At 31.4% G+C, this 25,250-nt stretch overlaps 2 protein-coding genes across 2 annotated transcripts; both read left to right on the top strand.

Moving 5' to 3' along the window:
* The first annotated feature begins 11,479 nt into the window (after positions 1 to 11,479).
* LOC141723634 (hypersensitive-induced response protein 1) lies at positions 11,480 to 14,516 on the top strand. Its single transcript, XM_074525494.1, has 6 exons — positions 11,480 to 11,638; positions 12,431 to 12,622; positions 12,933 to 13,053; positions 13,191 to 13,282; positions 13,371 to 13,467; positions 13,913 to 14,516. The coding sequence occupies exons 2-6, from the start codon at positions 12,434 to 12,436 to the stop codon at positions 14,272 to 14,274; spliced, it is 861 nt and encodes a 286-aa protein (XP_074381595.1). The 5' UTR covers positions 11,480 to 11,638; positions 12,431 to 12,433; the 3' UTR covers positions 14,275 to 14,516.
* Positions 14,517 to 18,978: 4,462 nt separating this feature from the next.
* Positions 18,979 to 21,344, top strand: LOC141723633 (pectate lyase-like). The gene is made up of 4 exons (XM_074525493.1): positions 18,979 to 19,343; positions 19,780 to 20,440; positions 20,603 to 20,845; positions 20,941 to 21,344. Exons 1-4 carry the CDS (start codon positions 19,138 to 19,140, stop codon positions 21,160 to 21,162), a joined length of 1,332 nt encoding a protein of 443 aa, XP_074381594.1. The 5' UTR covers positions 18,979 to 19,137; the 3' UTR covers positions 21,163 to 21,344.
* Positions 21,345 to 25,250: the final 3,906 nt, after the last annotated feature.

The following is a 25,250-nucleotide window of genomic DNA, read 5'->3' as shown; positions in this document are numbered from 1 at the left end:
GGGAGCCATCTACACATATACAAATATCAAAAGTGCTAGTTCCAGCCATCACTACTTCTCCAACACTTCAAATCAAATGAAAGCTTGATGGAATTGATCTAATCCAGCTAGCAGCAGCTGAGATGAAGGTGAAATAGCAAAGGAGAAAAATTGATGAAAGGATGCAACACGTGTTTGGCTCTTCAACTACAAAATCCTTATATGTGAAACATAGCACAAAAGTTGAGCCAATCACAATGGAGCACAAGCCAGTAAGGAGGAATAAGGTTGGAGAAACTTCTTTCAGGAACCTGAAGCCCATGGTACTCAAGCCAACCACTAGATTCAACAAGGACTCTACAAAGAACCCTCTAAGCTTTGCTCAACTAAAAGAGGTGGATTTTCCTCTTCCAAAGCCTGATGAAGACAAGTTTTGGGTGGTAACATCATAAAACACAGAGAGACCGAGGATGTAGTGGAAAGAATGAATATGGCTATCATTTATAGAGAGGGAAAGAGCATCTGTATGATGCAAGGACATCCCAAATTCTCAATAGCCAAGAGGCAAGAGACCAAGAGGCTAAAGGAAGAAGCTAAAAAGCTGAAGGCTGACAAGAGAGCACAAGCAAAGCTTGAAAAATAGCTAAAGTCAAGACAAATTGAAGAAAAGAATAAGATTGAAGACAAGAGTGAAGAAGACAAGACTGAAAGCATAAATATGGATATCGGGAATATGGTTGGTGAGAGTGTGGAGGAAAGAAGTGAGGAAATAAAGGAATGGCAGAAAGGGAACAGAAAGAAGGTCAAGGCAAAAAGGAAGAGTGAAGATGACACTGAGGAAACCCAATCAAAATCTAAACCACTACCTTCCCTGTTGTGGCTGATCCCAGTATAAATATTCATGGTGAAACAATCATCCCTAAAGAGGAACCTATTGATTGGGACACCATCAAATTTCCTATCTTCCTAACTACCTCTCCACCACCAAAAAAACTGAAAAGAAAATCCAAATCAACACCTCCCTAACCTCAAGTAAATTCACTCAAAAACATAAACCTAAGCCTAAGCCACAAGCCTCAAAGGATGATTATGTTCACATTTGTGACATAAAAGAACATACATATATTGAACTCTTCCTGGATGAACTGGAAGAAGTAAGTGGAATAAGTGCCTATAGGCAACTATCAGAAAGGCTAGTGTTCAAATATAAAGGAAATGTGGAAAGGACTTGGCCTCTTCAAAGAATTCTAAGTGAGGGCTATTCTACCTTGATTAGAGTCTACTCAGCTATCAAAAGGGATACTGGCTTTACCAGGACTGCCAAAACTGAGATTCTCAACAAGATTGCCAGCATAAGGAAGAATTGGTGGGAGTCAAATTCCTTGCCTAGAACATTACTCATCCCTGAGCATGGAATTATAATTCATAAATCACCTCATTGGTTGATGGAGTTTAGAGAAAACAAAGTAGTCAGAAGATTTTTCAGACTTGAAGACCAGCTTAAAATTGCCAGTAATGAAACTCTCAAGGATATGCAATCTAAGTTGGATATCAGTGAAGAAGATGAAGCTGGATTCTACAGACAACTCCAACTTCAAGTAGAGGAAAATGATAGGAGGTTAGGGAAGAAAACAAGGGAACAGAGGAAAATAAAATGATTTGCTCAGACTAAAGGAGCACCCTTGAAAACACTGTAAATCTTCAATTCTATCTCAGTACATACACTTTTATCTTCAATTCTATCTCAGTACATACACTTTTGCAGCACTTTTGAATTTCTACTTGATTTCAACTCATATATTTGTTAAGTGTTTTGTTATCATCAAGTTAACCCTGAATTTATGCCTACAATTCTAGTAGACATAAATAGGGGGAGATTGTTAGGAATATGTGTATTAGTTTGATGATAAGTTAAACAAAACACTTAAGTAGAAATCCAGTGTTTGTAGCCTCAACGGATAAGACCATCTTGGCTATCCGTTGATGCAGTAGCTTTACTTAGAAATAAGTTTAGTATTGTAGCATATTTCAGTCTCTGCATTTAAGTTATAATTCTTAGAAGTTGTGGGAAATTATAAGTCATGTTGACTACTAGTGGATATGCAATTAGGAGGGCTAATTGTAAATATTTCATACCTTGTATTTTTGTATAAATGAAGTAGTATCAACTGATAGATTAAAGGCCTTCAACGGATGAGAAACAAAGCTTCAACGGATGTCTCTAAAGCTTTAACGGATAACATCCATCAACGGATGAGTGCATCAACGGATAAAGCTTCAACTGTTAAAGCATCAACGGATGTCACTAAAGTATCAACGGATAAAGCCATCAACGGATGAAAGCTTCAACGGATGCTTAGTTCCATAGCAGTTGATAGTGACAATTCATAAGCTGACAGAGGCACATGGGTTGACAGAGACAATTGGAATGTGGTAGCCTCTTGGAGGAATCAAGAAAAAACAGCATTTCCATTCTGGTGCAAACAAGGAAGTATTCAAAGATTCTCAGATTATCTTAGATTGCATTGGATAGAGAAATGAAGAAGAAATATGTGAAGAACTATTTTATAATTGTATTTTATCTTTGTCTTCACTTGTAAACTTGGTGATATATAAACCAAGTTGCACCTAGTAATTAGATGTGAATTTTTCAAAGCTGTTTGGAAAAACATAGAGAGAAAATCATCTAGTTTGTACTAGGAAGCAACTGTGATCAATTCTTTGTATCACAGATTTTATGAAATACACATCTCTGGTGGAACAACAAATCCACCAGAAAAGTTTTTAAAGCCTTTGTGTTCTTTACATTTGTGTCTTGAATATACATCTGTCTGCACCAACTCAAAGCAATTCACACACATCTGTTCATCATACACTTAGCTTTTGAAACTGCTCAAAACTTGAAAAAGTTTTGAGATTTACATTCAACCCCCCTTCTGTAAATCTCATTGTTAGTTCCTTGGGAATAACAATAATTAACTGGTTTATTTTAATATTCCAAAATTTATTTTCTTTTATTATTTATTATTTTCAAAAATCCATATTTGTTTTAATTATTTATAATTTATTTTAATTGATTATTTATAGATTTAATTAATCGATTAATTCATTTAATCAATTGATTTTATTTATAAATAGTTAAATAAAATACAATTATTTATAATTAATTTAAATAATTCCTAAAAAAAAATTAAAACTTTTAAAAATTATATTTTGGTATTTAAAAATCAATTAATATTATTATTAATTGATTTATTCCTAATTATTCGTATTTTATTCGTTGAAAATAAACCGTTCGTCCGTTTAATACGAAACGAACGCGTGTAGACTCAGAAAAATATTCAGCTTTCATTAAAAATAATTTCGAGACCTAATTTCTTTTGTATTACAAGGTCATTTGATTTGTGAGTCATTCTGAGTCAGTAGCTGATCAATAAATCATATTTTTGACCCGATTTCAGTTTTAACCGTACCGAGTCGACCCTTTTGACGAACCGAGGCATGTGTTATACGAATTATGTGATACGTGAGTTATGTGTTTATGTGCTATGTGAAATACGTGCGTACGTGGTCATAAGTCTTGTATTTGGCTATCTTCTTTATATGTGGGCTATCGTATGAGTAGACGATAGGGTTTTGACGCGCAATTCGTCGAGTAATTATCGTTTAGACGATTAAAGTTGTATATTTTAATAATAGATAGGAGTCTTTCAAGAATATCAAGACCAGATGGTATGGATGAAGACTAGAGTTGAATAGTATGGAATCTTGGGTTGTAGCACTGCATGAGCAGCAGATCAGAGATTTAGCAAATAAATAGACGTTGATGCGTTGAGATGCCAGACTAAGATAATTGTGTATTGCGAGTGTGACTAACTGCTAAAAACCCAAAGGCAAGTATCCCTATCATCACTTATTGTTCAAGCGATATTTATATTAAATCTTTTCATGCAAGTATTACTTTCCCTATTCTCAGCTCAAAATAGATAAATGTTTTACATATCGCTGAATTAAATAATTCTGTTTATGAAAATACTCATATGCTATTCTACGTTCAGAATAGTCAAGTGTTTTTACTTATCCAATTATCAGATTTATAAATGTTTTGGATTTTGAGAAAAATGATTTGGTTGCGAATACTCCTACCCAAGAAAATTGGGGAAATAAAATTATTTCGGGTGCGATTATTATGGCCCCTTCTCAATAAAAGGTTTTAAGATAGGATCAAATTGCGTAAGTGACCGGGACGGACGGTCCAGCGGAGGGCTATTTCTAAGTGTCATATGAGATATTATGACACAATTTTTGCCACAGGCAGGTATATTGCCTTTTTGTTTGAGTACTCGTGTTTTGGGGACATGTTTCTATGAATCATGACCTTGTGATATCACACGGGCTGATCAGCATGTGATAGTACGTCCGTCGGAGAATGATCCCAATCTAAATTATCATATCATTTTTGATATTCATAGAATAAATGATTTATCAAATGTTTCTATTTTGGACTAATGGTGAAATGCAGTTTTGATTCAATTTTTGATTTATGCTGATACTTACTTTGTTGTTAAATATCAAAGGTTGTATTGGTATAAATGATTGATGTTGACTTCAGTATGGGATGTTGTGAGCATCGAAGTTCGGATTGATATCTAATTTGATATGACAACAAAATAAGTATTAATATCAAGAGTTCGGTTTTGAATAAAGTTTATGATTCAATCCATAATTATTGCTTCTTGTTATTGTTGTTTACGATATTTCCGTAAACACGGTTTTACGAGTTTTATTCTTGTCAAGATTAAAAGTATTCCTGAAGCATTTTGCTCGAAAATATCGAAAAGAGTTTTGAATACAGTGAGAAACAATTATCCGATTCTTTAATAAATTTTCTATTTCAGCAATTATGATTTTAAAATGATCTGCGCTATTGCAGATGTCGGTGTTATATCAAAACAACCCTATATGTGTCATAATGATCTTGCCGAGCATTTCTTCCGCTCATACTTGCCTGTTTTCAAATTTAACCTCCAGTGAGGATTAACTTGCGCTGTTTAGCCGCGTAATTCGAGGAAGCAAAGGAGAAGCTCTTGGAAGGTGGTTGGTCCAGGGTTTGCGGGCTAGTATAAGTTTTCTGATAAAAAGTTGTTTATATTATATTATATTATAGTTGTGTATTTTATAGTTGGGCATAGTATACTTCTTTTCGAAGTTATACTAGGGGGTTTAGCTTTAAGTTTGGAATTTGTTGAAAATAATTTTTAAAAGGAAGTGAAAAATTATTTATGGAATTTGGAATTCTTGTTTCTAGAACTGTAACCTTAAAAGATTTGGATTAGTTTGGGAACATAGATGATAAATATCTTCCGTTGGCATTTATTTATTGATTTAACAGGTTATTTTAGATTGAGGTTTCATAGTGACGACCAAATCCCTTAACCCCGGATTTGGGGGCGTTACAACTGAACTATGTGTTAATTTTCGATTAGGTCACTTATTGAGAAAAAATTGAATATTGAAAATATAACAAATGAATTTTTTCAAATTCATTACTAATATCAATTATAACTATTAGAAAAATTGAATTTAGAAATAAGATTTTTAAATATTTTATCAATTCTAAATTTATTTATATTTTAATTACACAGAAAACGTCAACACTATTAATGGAGGAAACAAAATTATTGGAAAAAAACATGTTATTTAAATATTTGTTCACTTGTATCGATTATAAGTATATGGATTGAAATGATACACACGAATTTAAATATAATTAAAGGGTAACATTTAAGAAAAAACTAAAAAAATTAAAGTATAAATTAAATGGTTATGCAAATTTAAATTTAATTAAATTGTCGTGCAACTATTCAGAGAAAAATTAATTAAATTGAAAATTGTGATACTTTTATAAATTATGTTGTAAATGGGATAAATTTGTAAATGGGTTTTTAAAATGAGACTTAATAATAAAAAACCCATAAATTTAATATATTATAAAACTAAATTTAGTTGATAATCTAATTGGAGATTGAGATAAAGTTAATGATCTAATTGAAAATTGAGATAAAGTTAATGATCTAATTGAAAATTGAGATGAACTTGAGAGTATGCCACGTCATTTTTCTGTTAGGTAATTTAACGGAACTAACTGAAATGATGAATTTGTAAGTTTTAAAATACTTCATGATTTGACTGAAAGCTTTTTTTAACTTGGTATCTCAGTTGCAAGTTACTACTGACTACAGTGACCAAATAGCCATTTTACCCTATTTTTTAGGCATGATTTACGTTTTAAATTGAAATGTTTGTTACTGTGAGTTATTATTTATATGATTTATGCATGCTTTTTATTATAACTAGCATAACCGTGCGAGGCACGAGTTATTTTCTAGAGTTTTTTTATGCATGCAGTTATAATATTTTAGTTATATTCTTATTTGTAAATGTTGTATAATGTCTAACGTACGTATTTATCTGCGTATCTTTTTCATACAAGACATTACCAAATTACACAACGTCTACAATATAGCTTATTAAGAAATATATATATATATATATATTCTTGTTTGTGTTGTATAATTGTATTTAATGATTGAATATAAACAGGGTAGTGAGTGTACGTTTAAAATGAAACAAATAAACTTAATATGTAGAATATCGTTGGTATGTTTATTAAGAAAAAGTTAAAAATTAACATATATGTTGAATACAGAGTTGACCAAAAATTTTGAATTTTATTTAAATAAACTATATAACTGGTCTATATTATTACTGAGTTCTCTGCTAACTTACAATTAATTTACTCAGTTTAAAAAGATAAAAAATGAATAACTAAATTTAGAATTACTTGAAATTATAATATAAAATAATATAAAATTAACACTACTGTTAATATAAAAGTTGATTTTAATGAAATATGTTAGTTTTTGAAATTTAAAGTATATATATTTGGAAAAATGTTAGTTTTTTTACACTACTCTTAACAAAATAAGATTAAATTATATGTGTCTATGTTAGCATGTGAATTATCGTATGTTACATTTCTTAGGAAATTACGATGGTTTCAATTATTTATATGCTAAATATCTGATTTATGTACATGTAAAATCATTATTAATATTTAGTGAGGCAATTGATTATTTAAATAACATGTATTTATAATTATTCAAAAATTAAATTATGTAATAAATAAATTGTAATAATTTATATATGGTATTGACATTATCACTAACAAACAATCCATATTTGTTTTTTACGCGACTGAGTATCAATCATGTAACATAAAAATAAATTATATATCGTAAGACTTATTATTGATGTTGATGATTTTTTTTCAATAATTTGAAGGAAAAGTTGTAATTATATTGTTATTTAAACTATTTTAAATTTTCTTTAATTACAACTCTAATATTTCTTCATATAATAATTTAATAATATTGTAGACTATTCTCCTAAAATTAAATATTTTTCAATTCGATAAAGTTTTATAAATATTAATTGAACTGGTTAATTCCTTCAAATTATTGAACAATATATATATATATATATATATATATATATATATTAAATAATATAAAATGTATTGAATCAAATGCTACAATATAGTATATATATATAACTTTTATTTGAATAATTCAAAATATTAAAATAATTCAAAATATTTGTACAATATTATCTTGATCAATAAATATTGTTTATCTAAAAGAATTCTTTTTAAAATGTTAGTTTTTTTAAAGTGAAAAATGAAAAATAAATCGATTTAATATATCATCGTAGTTTTAACAAATCTCGTGACATCTTATATCAAATTTCAAATATTTTCAAAATAGGGACAAGTCCTAAAACACTAATGCGCTACTAGTGAAGTTAGTAATTTTAATACAAATAATCAATTGACCTGATCATATAAATAACTCAAATACATTAATTTATATTAATATAAGATATCAAAAAAATTCACATTATTGGTAAGATATTCTCGTCGAACTTGTAATTTAAATTTACTAAACGTAGAATGTGACAATATTTTTCGGCTAGTCATGTAGTCAAATTTCGAGTATTTTTTGAACAATGGGCCAAATTCTGATTTCAAATTCAAAATAAACTAAAATTCATTGACTCATTATAATTCGAACTTATCTAAATATTTAATACCAATTTAGATTATTTATATATAGGCGGTTCTATTTTCAATATTTTTCTTTAAAAATTATATATGTACATTTTAATTACTTTTTATAATAAAAAATATGTTAAAAATATATGAGATATATTTCCAAACTAAAAAATAATCATAAATAAGATAATAATCCATTTATATACTACGCCTAACTTTATATCTTGAATTCAGTTCTTTAAAATTAATTGTACAAATATTCAAGTAACTATCATTTTTTTTCGGAATTCAAGTAGCTATCTTTAAAGTTAAATAAAATATTTTTTTAACACACTTACATATCATGTGTTTGATAAAAATCACATGTGTCAATAAATATGGTGTAGTGGTACGAGGTTGTATAAAAGAATGAAGCAACTCGAGTTCGAATCCCACAAAACACAATTTTTATATAAATATTAAAAATAGGGGTAATTTAGTCTTTTTAATGAGACTTTTTAATCTTAAAATATTATACCCTTGTTGTGCTTTTATATATAGAAGAGATTGATTCCGATTAACATTAATAATTTATATCTTTTGACCATATTTGAATCCATGCTGAATCCATGCTTACTTTTGCAAAATTAATGATCATTAAATGTATTAATACTTATGTTAGTATTTTCAGGATAAATTATTGATGTATCAGTTACATTTATAATAATTGATAATGCGTTCCGATCATCTTTTATTAGCTTTTTAAGGCATTATTTTGAATATTTGGATTATTGTTTATGTCTTTAAGACGTGTCTTTCTAATTTTTTCAAACTGCACACAGTTGACTCACTAAGTTCCGTTCCGAGTTAGGAAAGAGAATTGTGGTTTATTTTTCATAATTGTTGATGGAGATTTATTCGTGTATTAATTTTCATTTAATGTGTCATTATTCTGTTAGTTTTGAATTCATCGTTTAGGAATAGTCTAAATGTATATTTCCTTGTTTATAGATTTAATATGATTTTTTTGTTAGTTTTAGGTTTTAATTAGGCTTCTTACGTAATTTGTTTCAAGATTTAAATTTGAATGTGGTTTGGACTTAAAATTAGATCAAGTGAATTTGACTGAGTTGTTTGACATTTATTTAGTAGATTAAGTTGTCATTAATATGCAAAATTAGAGGTATTAATTTAAGCAAGATTTTTTTTTATCTTTTAATTGTTATTATTTAATTTCGGTTACAATTTAAAACTCTCAAATCTAAATTATATTTTTCCGTGTTCAAAGATATTTTTGATTTTCTTTTCCATAAAAATTGTAGTTAATTTGGTATGTGTATTAAATGTGTTCTTTTTTCTCTGGTTGCTGATTTATGTAACCTCTAAAGTGATTATATGTAATTAATGTGTTAATTTAGATAACTTTTGATTTGACTTTGTAGGTAACTTTTGATTTGATGAATTGCTTTAAAATGCTGCAGTTAAATGTTAATGTCATAACTGATGGCATAATTTTGACATTTATTTAAAGAGGGAGTTACAAATTTAGAATCTATTTAATTAATTGATAGATATTTTAATGAGTGTTTTGATTGATTGAAAGTTTTTATGTGTACCTTTTATGGGTGGCCTACTTAAGGACATAATTTTGGCCTTTTAGAGGAAATCTTGTGGCAATTTATTGGCCTTATTTGTGCCAATTTATTGAGCTTGTTTTGTAAGAGATTTAATGGGGTTTTCATATCAGATTTAAAGCTCAATTATCAACCAAAATCTCGGATTACAAGATAATTTTGAAAATATGCGAGATTGCCCGCGCAACTATCAAACACTAACTTATACTTAGTTTTGTATAATATATTTTAGTGATTATTCTTTTTCCCCACTTGAGTTTTTTTTCCATTGAGTTTTACTCTTGAGCGGTTTTAATGAGGATTTTTTGTGGATTATCTGATCGGACATTGAAACGATATTGTCTAAGTTTCTACGAGCACTTGCTTACTTTTCGATTAGATGATATACTTTAATGAACGAAGGAAACCCTGTCCCTCCGGATTGTATTCTTTATACTTATCATTGGAAATATATATATATTTCTGCAAAAAAATAAAATAAAATACAGATAACATAAATGAAGAGTATTCGAAATTATGTGGAATATTACAAATTTTACATGATTAAGAGTTAAAACCTTGTTTTTTGTTGTAAAATTTCATTTAAACTCGGAAAGTAAACTATCTATCATTTTTTCTCGAGGGAAATTACCAAATTGCCATTAACCAGACGACTGTGTTACACGAGTCTACCAGATGGTAATTTCGGAGCAACTACCAAGCCAAAAACAAAAGTGCAACAAGATAAATGTTCATAATTGAGGAAGGATCCCAATTGTCACCTTCCTCGTAATTATTCTACTTGCGGTTATTGTTACCCCAACGTATATTCCAAGCAAACTCATTGTACACACCAATCCTCTTAATCCTTTTTTATTTTTCTAAACATCAATGTCTCGTTTGTCCCTTTCAAGTGTAGGCATGAATGGTCGTATATAATCCTACGTGTATAAAATCTTAAAATTTAGTTAGTTGGTTTTTTAGTCCAGATGAACCTTTCCTTCTTAAAAGAATTAATTCCTTTCTTTTTCCTTAGAAATTTCGCCAAACGCCTAGGACAACAACAACCGTTTACAAATTACATCAGTGGAGTATTCTTCTCCGAAAATTAAAGATGTCATAAAAATATTCAATTATATAATATTCACATAACTCATAGTTTTCACAATTCGAGCACGATTTATAAGTCAAGTTGTTAAGATTTTATTATCAATCATCGATGATTTGGATTCGATCATCGCTCATTTCGGAAATTTTTTAAAATAGTTTCATCTATAAAGTTATATGTAATTTATATTTGTAAAAATAAATTCCATAATTCAGTCTAAAAATAGAAATTATTAAATTGACAAACTCGTCAAACTATATAAAAACATTATACAACAAATACAACTCATAATAATTATTGCAATAGGTAGGTTGTGAAATTCACTATCTTTTTTAGTTACTTCTTATTTGTAAAAATTCAAAAATACGTTTTTTTGAATTTTTTGTAAAAATATAATTTTTTAATTTTAATTTATAAAAATACGATTTTTCAATTTTTTTGCAAAAATACGGCTTTGCAACCTTAATTGTAATAAAAAAATTCAGCACTATTTCAGAATGATTATTTTTTGTTACAAACTGTATTTTAGTATTTTTTTAAAAAAAATTATAAAATTACAAAAAAATTAGAAAAAATAGTATTTTTAATAATTTCTAAAAACAAAAAATCAGTCCTACTAATGAAAGAAATTTAAAACCACAGGCATCGAGTTAGATAATATCTGACTCGGTGTATCCGAATCCGGATTAACTCATCAATTACCATAAAAAAAATGCGCAGCTGTCAAGAGCCCTAGTTGTGCAATAATAATCTCTCTCTCTGTATATAAATAAACACACATCCACTATCTTGATCGCCCAAGAATAAACATCTCCTCTTTTTGTAATTATCTCTTCTCATATCAAAGTGAGTCTCTCTCTCTCTCCCTCTCTCTCTCTCTCCCTCCCTCTCCCTCTCCCTCCCTCTTCTCGCGTGTGTGTTTGTGCGTATCACTTGTTTACATGCTGTAAAATCTTATCTCGGTTGAAAACTGCTTCAATTTGGCTAAATTAGGGTTTATTATACATGAATTGCGGTATAATTTTTTTGTTATGTGACGAATACATGTTTGTGATCTGTTAATTATATATTACGTATGTTGTTTGGTCTTTATGTTAATGACCTGAATTTTGAACCCGAAAGCGTTGACTGAGCTTCGTATTTTGACTTTTTTACTTAGCTTGTAAACATGATGAAATTGTGTGTATAACTTATGTAAGGCGCAGTTGACTTGTTGCAGTCCGTTTGTGTAAGAGGAATTTTATGTTGATATGAAATCGTGTTGTATTTATGTATCTAAACAGAGTAATTGTAGAATTTTAAGGCGAAGTGTGTATGAAATTAGTTGCAGTGAGTTTTATTTGGTTGAAGAATAGCGTTTGGTTCACTAAGAACAACTGTCTACGAGATTAGCTATGTTAAGTTTTGTTGTGGTTAAATACTTGAATTTGAGTTGTGAACACTATTTTAGTATGTGATTGGTACTGTAACACATGCTAGCTTTCTCTCGGATTGCTCTTGTCGACCTTTTATTTTGCAAATATGAGTTGTAAACGGTATTTGTATGTGATTAATACTTGGATTTCTCTCTTGAGTTTTATGTTTTCGAGGTATCCTTAATTTCTTAATTTAGCTTTTATTTGGATGCTTGTTTTACAGAATATGGGTAATCTCTTTTGCTGCATTCAAGTGGATCAGTCCACTGTTGCTATTAAGGAGCACTTTGGGAAGTTTGATGATGTCCTTGATCCGGGATGCCATTGCCTACCATGGGTCTTCGGTTATCAGATTGCAGGTCATCTGTCTCTTAGGGTCCAACAGTTGGATGTCAAGTGTGAAACAAAAACAAAGGTCCGGCTCTTTAACCTACCTGAATTGTTACTTTTCATGTGGTAAACTGTTTATATTGTAATACTAATATTCAGAAGCCAGAAAATTGTTTTTGTAGTTTATAAATTGCAAAATTTTGTCACAGTATTGGTATATTTATACCTTTTTTAGCTTTTAAGTTGTTAATATTTCTATTTTGATCATCCCAAGTCTTTTTCTCTACCTGAAATGTATAAATGCATTGCACGATGTCATTCATGTACAAAATCTGAGAAATATGAGGACTTAGCGTATAAATTATCATAACTGAAATTATTCTTGTTGGTTATAGGACAATGTATTCGTCAATGTTGTAGCATCGATTCAGTACCGCGCCCTGTCAGAAAAGGCCAATGATGCGTTTTACCGACTCTCAAATACAAGGTCTCAGATTCAAGCCTACGTCTTTGATGGTATTAATCTATTCTTAATGTGGAGACACCAAGTTGTTTTACTGTTACTTGAATACATGTTTTGCTAATTTATCTATATGTTAAATCAATTTAGGTGTATATATATTTTGCACACTTTGAGTTTGTTTCCAATGTAGTTATCAGAGGTACGGTTCCTAAGCTCAACCTAGATGCTGCCTTTGAGCAGAAAAATGACATTGCCAAGGCCGTTGAAGATGAACTTGAAAAGGTAATAATCTTACTAGAAATAAGTATGTGTTTGTGTAAACTTTAGCTCTTTTGTGCTTCTGACAATGTTTGATTTGTGATTCTTGCAGGCAATGTCTCATTATGGATATGAGATCGTCCAGACACTGATAGTTGATATCGAACCTGATGAGCATGTCAAGAGAGCAATGAATGAGATCAATGCAGGTAAAGCACTTCTCTAGCTATGTTATGGTGGTTAAATTCTTTATTTGGTACATACCTGGATTTTGGAAATGGTTTTTATGGTAGATACATGATATGTTCTGATATCTACAAACTCCATAAATATAGTAGCTAGGCAGAATATTACTATAATTTTACCCCAACTACTCATGAACCTAGCAGAAGAACTACTCTGAACCATACATTTATTTGGGATTACTGCCTTTTAAACATGAATAACTTGGTGCACCCTTGTTGATTACACATCTACCTTATATTAGTTATACTTCTCATTTCATATGTTCCCAACAAATTTTTTTTAGCTCCTTTTCTCATATGTTCAACCATTTTTGCTAAGTTTTTCAATCTTATTCTGGGTCTAAACAATATTTTGAGTAGGAAGTTGGATTTTTTTTTATTAAAGTCTAAGGGTTCATACTTGTTGCAGCTGCAAGGCTGAGGATGGCAGCTACTGAAAAGGCTGAGGCTGAAAAGATTCTTCAGATCAAGAGAGCTGAAGGCGAGGCCGAGTCAAAGTACCTCTCGGGACTGGGTATAGCACGCCAGCGCCAGGCAATTGTTGATGGTTTAAGAGACAGCGTGTTGGGCTTCTCAGTTAATGTGCCAGGCACAACTGCAAAGGATGTCATGGACATGGTTCTCGTCACTCAATATTTTGACACAATGAAGGAAATTGGTGCTTCATCAAAGTCTTCTGCTGTGTTCATACCACATGGGCCTGGTGCAGTTCGTGACGTTGCTACACAGATTCGTGACGGGCTTCTTCAGGGATCTTATGCCCAGCAATAACTTTCCCGCCCTCACAAATATATATCCAAAAATTCGGTCTTATATGCAGTATATAGCACATGATGTTAACTGTCAAGTTTGTTTTGAAAATTACCATTATGAATTACTTTCTTACTTTCTGGTCAGTATGGTTTGATTTGGGTCAATATGGTTTGATTTGGCGCCGTATCAATGAAGTATTTGGTTGTACATTATAAACATTTTTCCCACAATGAATTGAGCTTGTAAACAAATTCATATCATCTTTTTACCCACTATTATAACTAGTTAATGCTCGTCTCCTCCATTCCTAGGTCTAAATAATCATTTTACAGTTGGCCTTTTTGTACAACTAATTCATAAGCTTCTCTTAAGGTCGTTAATGACAATTGTTTTCCGTAACGCAAATCAAAACCAAACAATACACTTGAGTTCTAATATTATAGTGTCATAAAAAATCTTTGTCCTTTGTTCACAACAATGAGTTCTGGCGTGGTTCGTAGAAACCAGGTCACCGCTGTGGAATGAAGAACATTATTGTTCTCATTTTGAAGAGACTTGGAACAGTCGTTGGATTAATGCTCTACTCTGGATTCTGCTTCATACTATTTTTTTGAATATTTTTCAGTAAGCCCAGCACGCACTCAGCAGAACTGATCGGAGGGGGCGGAAGTCAGAACCGATCATTCATTGTCCGGGAATGTCCGGCAAGAAATTCTATATTTATACTATTTATTTTCGCTATGAGAACAAACTAATTGGATCCCTAACATTCTAAGATAGGTCCCTTCTCGTGTAACAAGAGGATGATAATTTGAGGATCGTTGTATATATAAAATTAGTGAGACATTTTATTAAAATTAAAACAAAATCTTTTTATTGACCAATGCATCATTATATCATTAGGGGTGAGTAAAACCGGATATCTGGTCCTGTTTTAAAATTTGAACTGAATATCCGATTTTTCGGATTTTTATAATTACAATCCGTATCCGGATCCGATTTAACTAGAGATCCAGATATTCGGATATCCCATTATCCTGATCCAATTTAAACTTCCATTTTTAAAAAAGTTACGATTTATGGGATAGTTAATATATATTCGAGTTGTGAAACTAATAATGCAAGAAATTATACTTTTGTCATTATATTATTAGTTAGAAAAAATGGTGACACATAAATCAATATACTAAACACATCAATTTTAAATCTGTAAGCATGATCAATATACAAATATTTGATATTACACAATTGTATCAACTTTGTTTAAATTTAATTATCTAAAATTAAGTGAGTTATGAATATAAAATCAAAACTATTTTGGTAAATGCAGGGGTCATTTATATTAGTACAAAAATATCATTCAACTTTTATATGCAAAATCCTACGTAATTTTTCTAAAGTTAACCTTAAGATCCAATCTCTCAATTTCTTTTTATCCCGTTTGCAGAACTGTCAAACATAATTATTGTTTCTTACTCTCAATTATGTCAAATCTGCGAGTATGATCAATATAAATTTGTTGTTATTACATATTTATATCAAATTTATTGATGATATAAACGAGTGAATGATGAGTCAATTAGATATTAACATGAAACTTTAAAATTTCTAAGAAAAAAAAAGTCATACCATCATTTTTTTTAAAAAAATTCTAAGTAAAATTATTTATTATGTATTTATATATAAAATCTAATTTATATTAAGAAAAATAAAACCGGATCAGATCCAGATGAAAAATTGTGATCCGGATCTAGATCCAAATTTATTTATAAAAAATCGGATAGGGTATCTGGTCCAAATTATTCAGATCGGGCATCCTAGTTATCGGATTTTTAAAATCTGATACCAGATTGGAAATTAGGAAAATCCGGTTTTCGGATTTTTATGCTCACCCATATATACCATTACATCATATTATCCCATGTGTTTTTCAACATACGTAATATATGTGTGGTAAATAATGAACATTTTATTTAATTTAAAGATAATTACTTGAATATTTGTATAGTTAATTATAAAGAATTGAACTTAGATATAAGGTTAAGTATAATACATAAATGGATCGTTAGCTTATTTATTAATGATTTTTTTGGTTTAAAAATACACATAGTATATATTTAATATAAAAGGAAATTAAAAAATGTACACATATATATTTTTAAAAAAATATTGAAAATAACATCACTTATATATTAATAATTTATATATGTATTACATATTTAGATAGGTTAGTATTATAAAAAGTCAATATATTTTAGCTTATTTCGAATTTGAAATAAAAACTTAACTCTTTATTAAAAAAATACTCGAATTTAACTACCCGACCTATTTAAAAATCATCATGACATTCTTGGTTTATCAAATTTAAATTACAAGGTCAGCGCGAATATCTTACTAATAATGCGGATATTTTTAATATCCTATATTAATAAAAATTAACGTGTTTGAGGAGTTTATATCAAGTCAATTAATTATATGTATCAAAAGTACTAAGTTTACCGGTAGCGCATTACTGTTTTAGGGACTTGACCCAATTTTAAATATATCCATAATTTGATATAAGTTGTCGCAAAATTTGTTTAATTTATGACGATATACTAAATTGATTTATTTTTTATTTTTCACTTTTAAAAAAAAAACTAATTTTCTAATAATAATTATTTTAGATAAGCAATATTTATTGACGAATATAATATTAATTACTAGAAAACATCGTCCAAATATTATGAATTATTTTAATATTTATAATTATTTGAAAAAATGTTAAATGTCTATGATACACTATAGCATTTGATTTAATCCATTTTACGTTATTTAAATGAAAAATTATATTGTTCAGTAATTTGAAAGGATTAACAAATTCAACTAATATTTATAAAAACTTTATTTATTAATTTTTTTATTTAAAAAATATAATAACAATGTTATCAAATTATTATAAGAAGAAATATCAAAATCATAAACGATTTTTTTTTTGAATTTTTTTGAATAATGATATTATTACAGTTTGTTCTTCGAATTCTTGAAAATGATCGTGAAAATGAATAATAAGTATTTTTTATATAAATATATTTTATATTACAATCATGATTAATACTCGGTTGAGTAAAAATTATATAAAAATTGTTTTCAAGTACTATTGCGACTACCATATATAAATAATTGTAATTTATCAATTATATAATTATAACTTTTGAATCATTATAGATGCATATCATTTAAATAACCAATTTGGCTTACTAAATGTAAATATTGATAAACACTTAAATTAATAAAATATTGAGCATTTGAGACCAAAATAATTTACTCAGAAATACGATAAATTTCTTACATGCATATACATATATGACTTAATTTCTACTATTTATGACATCTTTAATGTTAATGTTGTACTCAAATTTATTGATACACGAAGAAAGAACAACATAAATCATTTATGTGGTAAAAGTGAAAATGATCAATTGAATTTGCAATTTTTTCAATGTGTTAAAAACTAGGTGAATTACGCCAATTTTAATTGATAAATTATGAAATTAACAAGTATCTGATATCTTATAAAATTAAGACTTTGTTCAATAGATTAAAAAGTAAAAACGTCGGTCAACTTTAGTTAATGAATTATTACATTGACAAAGATATAATATCAACCTAGACGCAGAATTTCAAAAACTAACAATTTTCTGATTACAATCATCTTAAAATAATATTAGTGTAAATATTAGATTGCATGTCTTTACGACTTTAGTTATGTATTTTAAATCTTTTTAAATAGAGGAAGTTAATTGTAAGTCAGTAGTAATTTTAATAATAAAATAGTTCATTACTCATAATTTATTCACCAAAAAATAAAAGTTAGACTGCAAGTGTCGGCTCAGTTAGTTAAAGAGGAGATAATGATAATTATTATTTTGATCATAGATTCGAAAAATATCAGTTGCGGGTTATCTACGATAAAAAATAAATAAATAAAAGTTTTACTCAATTCTGCATTTAACATATATATTAATTTTTAGTTTACTCATTTAGAACTTACTAACGGTATTATACAAATTAATTTTTATCTTTTTGTTTTAAATATATAGTGATCACCTTGTTTGTATTTTATTCAGGGAATACAAATTACCTGACATAAAATATATAAATTATCTAATGAGTTATATTAAAAATGTTGTGTGAGTTGATAATGTCTTATATAAAAATTATATACAATAATAAACAATCAACATGTCCTTGATATACGTTAAATGTTGTAGTACAATATTTACAAATAAATTTATAAATCAGGAATTTTATAATTACACGGTATATAAATTTTTAAAAAAAAATTACCTGCAACTCGCACGTTTAACTCGCACGTTTATTATGCTGGTCGTAAATAACAAGGCTTCGTCAAACTTTGTTCTTCCTTCCAAAAAAAAACCTGTATAAATGGATTTTAATATGATTTTTAAAAAATTGGACTAAATATTGACCTTTGCCCAAGAAGCGGTTCTCCACACTTCCCTCTCAACTTTTCATATACCACTTTGCTTACAAAATTTTTTAGTTTCATTTGTGGTAACTAGACAATATTGCTGCTCTACCGCCCATTAACATATCATAATTTTCTTTGGTTTGATCTGAAGAATTTACATTTGTTCAGGCAAAGCTGCAGGAGCAGAGTTAGGTTACTTCATATATGATTCTACATGTACCCACATGCATAGATTATTTTTGTGTGTATATAACATGTTCATAAATGATCAAATAGGTAGATTAATTTATAGTTTGGTTTATTTGCTTGGCATTAATCTTAGACCAAAGGTTATGTCAGAATCTTTTGTCAGGTTCTTATAGAAGGATTTAGGACAGAAGTGCAAGCAGAATTCAGACATATTAAAAATGAAAATGGAAACTGTAAAGCATGCATTTTGTTTTGTATATGTTGGTATTGCAATGGTTTCGGCTGCTTCGGTGGAGTTAAATGTTACTAAAGAGGACGAGATGGTATGGAAGGCGCGAGCTGCAGATGCTAAAAAACACGCTTTGAGTGCTTTTGATCCTCATCCACATCATGTCACCAATCAATTGAATAGCCATGTCCACAAGTAAGTACTTAATCTACCAGTACTGTGTTATTCATTGCATCATTTGAAAGTATCGTCTTAAATCATTATTAACGCATAAACCCAGAACTACTGTACTCTACGTACCAGATCATTTGCAGCAGATAACTATACAAAAATACACATTGAATTAATATGAACAGAGTCTGGGAGCCTAACTTCGTAGGATCAAGTCAAAGTTAGGAGGGGGCTGTTGGGTTAGGGTAGATGCTAATTATAGTTTCTTTTCGGTTTCATAAAGAGTTAAAAGTTCACGACCAAGGATTTTTTTCAAGTTGGATCGAGGGCACCTCTGGCCATAGTTTTTGAAGTTGCAATACATTACTCAACACTGAACAGTGTAGTTAGCTTATGCATCTTTCTATTTTAAAGGCACTTTTTTAAAAGCCAATCCTCTTAATACATGACTCTAATGTAGGGCAACGGAAGGAAACAGTAACCACACAAGAAGGAGCTTACACGGAAGAAAAAGAAGGGGCCAATGTAGAGCTACAAACCCTATAGACCAGTGTTGGAGATGTGATCCGAATTGGAATAAAAATCGGATGAGGCTAGCGGATTGTGCCCTTGGGTTTGGCCGCGATACCACAGGTGGCAAAGGTGGCAGGATCTATGTAGTTACTGATCCATCTGACTGTGACCTGATTAATCCTAAACCTGGCACCTTACGTCATGCAGTAATTCAGTCCGAGCCTCTTTGGATCATATTTAAACACAGCATGATAATTAAATTAAGTGAAGAACTTATCATGACAAGTAATAAAACAATTGATGGACGTGGAGCTCAAGTTCACATTTGTTCTGGAGCTGGATTAACGATACAATTTGTGCACAATGTAATTGTACACAACCTTCATATTTACGACATTAAGGCTGGCAACGGTGGAATGATTAGAAGTTCGGTAGATCATTACGGTCTTCGATCCAGGAGTGATGGTGATGGAATCTCAATTTTTGGATCTTCTCATATTTGGATTGATCATATTTCTATGTACAATTGCATGGACGGGTTAATTGATGTTGTTGAGGCTTCCACCGCTGTTACCATCTCAAATTGCCACTTTACAAGGCATAATGAGGTGAAATTTCAGTTTCCTCTGTTATTAATTTGTATTTTTACTTTCTTTTGAAATGCAACCATAAGTTTACACTGATGATCACACACACATACACAGTGCCTAGCTCAATGCTAGAGATTGAACTGTTGTACACTACAATGTTATATGAATGAGCATTTTCAGGCGCTTCTGTTTGGTGCAACTGACAGCTATCCGGAGGACAAGATAATGCAAGTGACATTGACATTCAATCATTTCGGAAATGGGCTGGTTCAAAGAATGCCAAGATGTCGATTCGGATTTGTGCATGTAGTCAACAATGACTACACTCACTATCTAATGTACGCAGTTGGTGGAAGCTCTAATCCCACCATTCTTAGTCAGGGGAACCGCTACGTAGCTCCAAAAAATCCCAATGCTAAAGAGGTGAGTTATAATCAACTAACAGTACTTAGGAAAATATGACTTCAGAAATTTACCAGCAAAACATTGAAACACATGACTCAATTTTGTATGTGCAGGTGACGAAGAGGGACTATGCAGAAGAAAGTGAATGGAAACATTGGATATGGAGATCAGAGCGAGACCTAATGGAGAATGGAGCATTCTTCGTTGAATCCGGAGATCCTAAACACGTCTTTCCTACTGGTAATGATATGATACAACCTAAGCCAGGGACTCTTGTAGATAGGCTCACAAAATTTGCCGGTGCTATTGGTTGCAAGAAAAATATGCCATGTTGATACACACCTTACTATTTTTTGTTAAAGGTTGAAAATCATTAGGCATAGAGGAAGAAATAGGTCCATGTTTATCTCCTAGTTTGTAAACCATAGTCTACTCAATGTTCCCCTACTGTTTTTGGCTACTGCAGATATTGATGTACATTTACGTACTAATCCAATTTTACTTCACTTCACTTGAATTATAAATAACTTATTAAAATAATATAAAATCCTGGTAACACTTTCTTTTAAAATTTAAGGCATTAGGAAGTGGGTTTACACACAATGTGTTGGATTTTTCGACCAACTAATATCATTCCCAGTATCATTATTCTTACTTGAACCAACAAAAAGTGAACCAAACCATAGACAAGTCTGAGCCCGAAGACATGATAATCGGAGGAAGAAATAAGAAAATTAAATCAGTAGATTGAGTTTTATAAGTACTTGGATTTCTCTTATTGGTGTGAATACAATCCGCGATTAATACATATAATCAAACAAATGTGTGTGTGAGTAAACGAAATCAAACGGAGGAAGAAAAGATATAAACAGAAGAGAGATCCTCGAGTCCAGTTGAAACTGTCTCCTTAAAGCTATTTCGCCTCTCACCGTATGTGCGAGTCGATAGCCTCCCAGGATAAAACGAGGTAGCGGCGACGTTACGGATAACGAGCACCTTCAGCGAGATTGAACGGGTACGAAACTATCACCGAGAGAGAGAGAGTTTTGTGTTTAAAGGCGAATATGTTTTTGGTGTTTGTAACCCTAACACCTTAGAGGTGTTTATATAGGTGTAGATAGACTTGTGCGCTACTCTTTTCCATAATTAAATATCATTAATTATGGAATCGGTGTAATACTTGCAAGCTACGCTATTCCATAAATAATCTGAAACAGAATCAGATTAAATATATCAAGACATACACCATATCAATTAATCTGAAACAAAATCAAATTAATTTATGTCATAATATTTGAGCCAAATTCTAATGAAAAATAATAATTTCCATTATTAAGAGAATATCATCATATCTCACACATCTTTTAGTCATAATGCTCAAAATATGACTTACCAATATGAGACTTATACCCATATTTTCCAACAATCCCCCACATGGGTGAGATTGGTGATCTTAGTAGCACACACCAGACAGACACGGAGTTTGACTTGGTGATAGTTTCTTCGATCAGATATAGCATACGATAGGTAGAGAATGCTCCTTGAACCTTCGCTCGAGTAAGCATATCGACTTTACTGGTAAACAGTAGACGTGCTTGTCCTTGAACTGTTCGACCGTTTGTGTAAACGATGATATACTTATCACTATATCATTTCTGACTCGTTCAACTCTCATGAGTATGTCCATTTTGGCCATGGAACACCGTCCGGGTTCTGCAGAAGTTTCTAAAGAATTGTGCCTCGCAATTCTCCTTTGAAGCGGCCCCACTTCTCTCCCACATAGGTGATCTTTATCTTATAGAGTAACCCGCGTTTACTCAACTGAATTCCATGCGTTCACTCCTGAGCTCCATGTATTCATCAAAGATCATTAAAAGCTCAAAGCTTAACCTCGTACCTTACGGGTCTCACTGTTTCCTCATCATAGGAACAGGCCAGGGGTTACCCCCACAGTGATTTGGTCATCATGATTTAGTTGTCCCATTGAACCAAGTTCTTGGGATCTCCAGTCAGCAATGGTTGGGTGTCCACCATGATGTCGTTAAGCAATAGGCTTAAGGCCCATCCCTCTCGATGATTTCTCAACCACTTCTCTTGATAACCCTTTGGTTAGTGGATCCGCGATATTATCTTTTGACGGTATATAGTCAATAATTATAATTCCGGTTGAGATCAATTATCTAATGGAACTGTGTCGTCATCGTATATGACGAGACTTTCCATTATACATCGTGCTCTGCGCTCTGCCAATAGCGGATTGACTATCACAATGAATCCCTATTGCAGTTACAGGCTTTGGCCATCTTGGAATATCCTCCAGAAACTGACGTAGATATTCAGCCTCTTCGGCGCATTTATCTAGTGCCACAAACTCAGCTTCCATCGTGGAATGAGTTATCACCGTTTGTTTTGAGGATTTCATGATATTGCCGCTCCAGCTAATGTAAACACATAGCCGCTCGTAGACTTAAGTGCTTTCTTGCTAGATATCCAATTTACGTCAGTATATCCTTCTAATACTGATGGGTATCTGCCATAGTACAGTCCATAGTCTCGAGTTCCCCTCAAGTACCTTAGTACCCTTATGATCGCTTTCCAGTGATCAGCTCCCGGATTACTCGTAAACCTACTCAACTTACTAATTGAGTATGCAATGTCTGGTCTTGTACAACTCATGAGGTACGTCAGACTACCAATTATCCTCGAGTATTCCAATTGGGAAACAGCTACACCTTTGTTCTTGGATAGGTGCAAAGTCATATCCACAGGTGTCCTAGCTTTCTCAAAGTCATCCTTAAGAAACTTCTCAAGGATCTTGTCAACATAATGTGGTTGACTTAATGCGAGACCCTCTGATGTTCTAGAAATTTGAATTCCCAGAATTATATTTGCTAGTCCATGTCTTTCATGTCGAATCTTGATTTCAACATGTCCTTGGTAGATTTGATCACTTTATCATTGCTTCCGGCAATAAGTAGATCATCTACATATAGCGTCATCATGACATAGCCATTGTCATTCTCCTTGACATAGCTGTTCTCGTTATCCTTGTTATAGGCACAACTATCGCATTCATTGATTTTGAAGCCATTGGTCAGCACGACCTCCTCAAATTTTTCATGCCATTTCATAGGCGCTTGTTTCAAACCATACAATGATTTCACCAATCTACAAACTTTCCTTTCTTGTCCTGGGATAACAAACCCTTCGGGTTATTCCATATAGATTTCCTCATCTATGTCCCCATTTAGGAAGGCTGTTTTCACATCCATTTGATGTACAGTTAGATTACGCATTGCAGCAATAGCAAACATCATCCTTATGGATGTTATTCTCGTTACAGGAGAATATGTATCAAAATAATCAAGGCATTTTTGTTGCTTGTATCCTTTAATCACAAGTCTGGCCTTATACTTATCAATAGTGCCATCAGTTTTCAACTTCTTCTTGAAAACCCACTTGCTACCTAATAGTTTGTAACCAGTTGGCAAGTCCACTAATTCCCAAGTATGATTTTGCATAATTGAATCAACTTCATTCTTGATGGCCTCTTTCCACATAGGTCCGTCAGGTGAGGTAACCGCCTTCTTATAGGTTTTTGGGTCACCTTCTTCGAGCAAATAGGTCATAAAATCAGACCCATAGGATTTCTCCGTTCGTTGTCTTTTGCTCCTTCTCACTACCCCCACATTTTCGTCTTCACTTTCGTCACTCTCATTATCGTCATCTACAGACTCATGAGATCGTTTAGACGTCGTAGGTTGTTGGTTTCCTGGATTACAGGGAAACATCGTCTCAAAGAATGAGGCATTCCTTGATTCCATAATGGTATTCTTTTGAATATCAGGAATCTTGGATTCATGAACAAGAAACCGATATGCAGTACTATGTGGAGGATATCCGATAAAAATACAATCCACAGTCTTAGGACCTATCTTCACCTTCTTCGGTGTAGGGATCAGTACCTTTGCAAGGCACCCCCACACTTTCAGGTGTTGGTAACTTGGTTTCTTTTTCTTCCACATTTCATAAGGACTTACATCCTTATTCTTGCGCATCGTAATATTTAAAATATTATTTGCGCTTAAGATGGCTTCTCCCCACATCGATTGTGGAAGCCCAGAGCTTAACAACATCGCATTCATCATTTCTTTCAGAGTGCGATTCTTCCTTTCAGCCACACCATTTGACTGAGGGGAGTATGGTGCAGTGACCTCATGGATTATACCATGTTGTGAACATAATTCTCCAAATGGTTCAACATATTCACCTCCACGATCACTTCGTATCGCTTTGATTTTCTCAGTCTGTTGTGTCTCAACTTCTTCCTTATAGATTTTAAATTTATCTATAGCTTCGTCTTTGCTCTTCAACAAATATACATAGCAGTATTTTGTACAATTATCAATGAATGTAATAAAAT

This window comes from Apium graveolens, chromosome 5 (genome assembly GCF_009905375.1).
Source record: "Apium graveolens cultivar Ventura chromosome 5, ASM990537v1, whole genome shotgun sequence".
Classification (NCBI taxonomy): Eukaryota; Viridiplantae; Streptophyta; class Magnoliopsida; order Apiales; family Apiaceae; genus Apium; species Apium graveolens.
The sequence above is the reverse complement of the archived record's forward strand: the minus strand, read 5'-3'. Positions and strand labels throughout refer to the sequence as shown.

Excerpts from the sequence above, each read along its gene's own strand:
- LOC141723634 (XM_074525494.1), top strand. The coding sequence starts at position 12,434 with ATGGGTAATCTCTTTTGCTGCATTCAAGTGGATCAGTCCACTGTTGCT. Across the intron at positions 12,623-12,932 it reads AGTGTGAAACAAAAACAAAG|GACAATGTATTCGTCAATGT; the intron begins GTCCGGCTCTTT and ends TGTTGGTTATAG. Across the intron at positions 13,468-13,912 it reads AATGAATGAGATCAATGCAG|CTGCAAGGCTGAGGATGGCA; the intron begins GTAAAGCACTTC and ends TACTTGTTGCAG.
- LOC141723633 (XM_074525493.1), top strand. The coding sequence starts at position 19,138 with ATGAAAATGGAAACTGTAAAGCATGCATTTTGTTTTGTATATGTTGGT. Across the intron at positions 20,441-20,602 it reads ACTTTACAAGGCATAATGAG|GCGCTTCTGTTTGGTGCAAC; the intron begins GTGAAATTTCAG and ends GAGCATTTTCAG. Across the intron at positions 20,846-20,940 it reads AAAATCCCAATGCTAAAGAG|GTGACGAAGAGGGACTATGC; the intron begins GTGAGTTATAAT and ends TTGTATGTGCAG.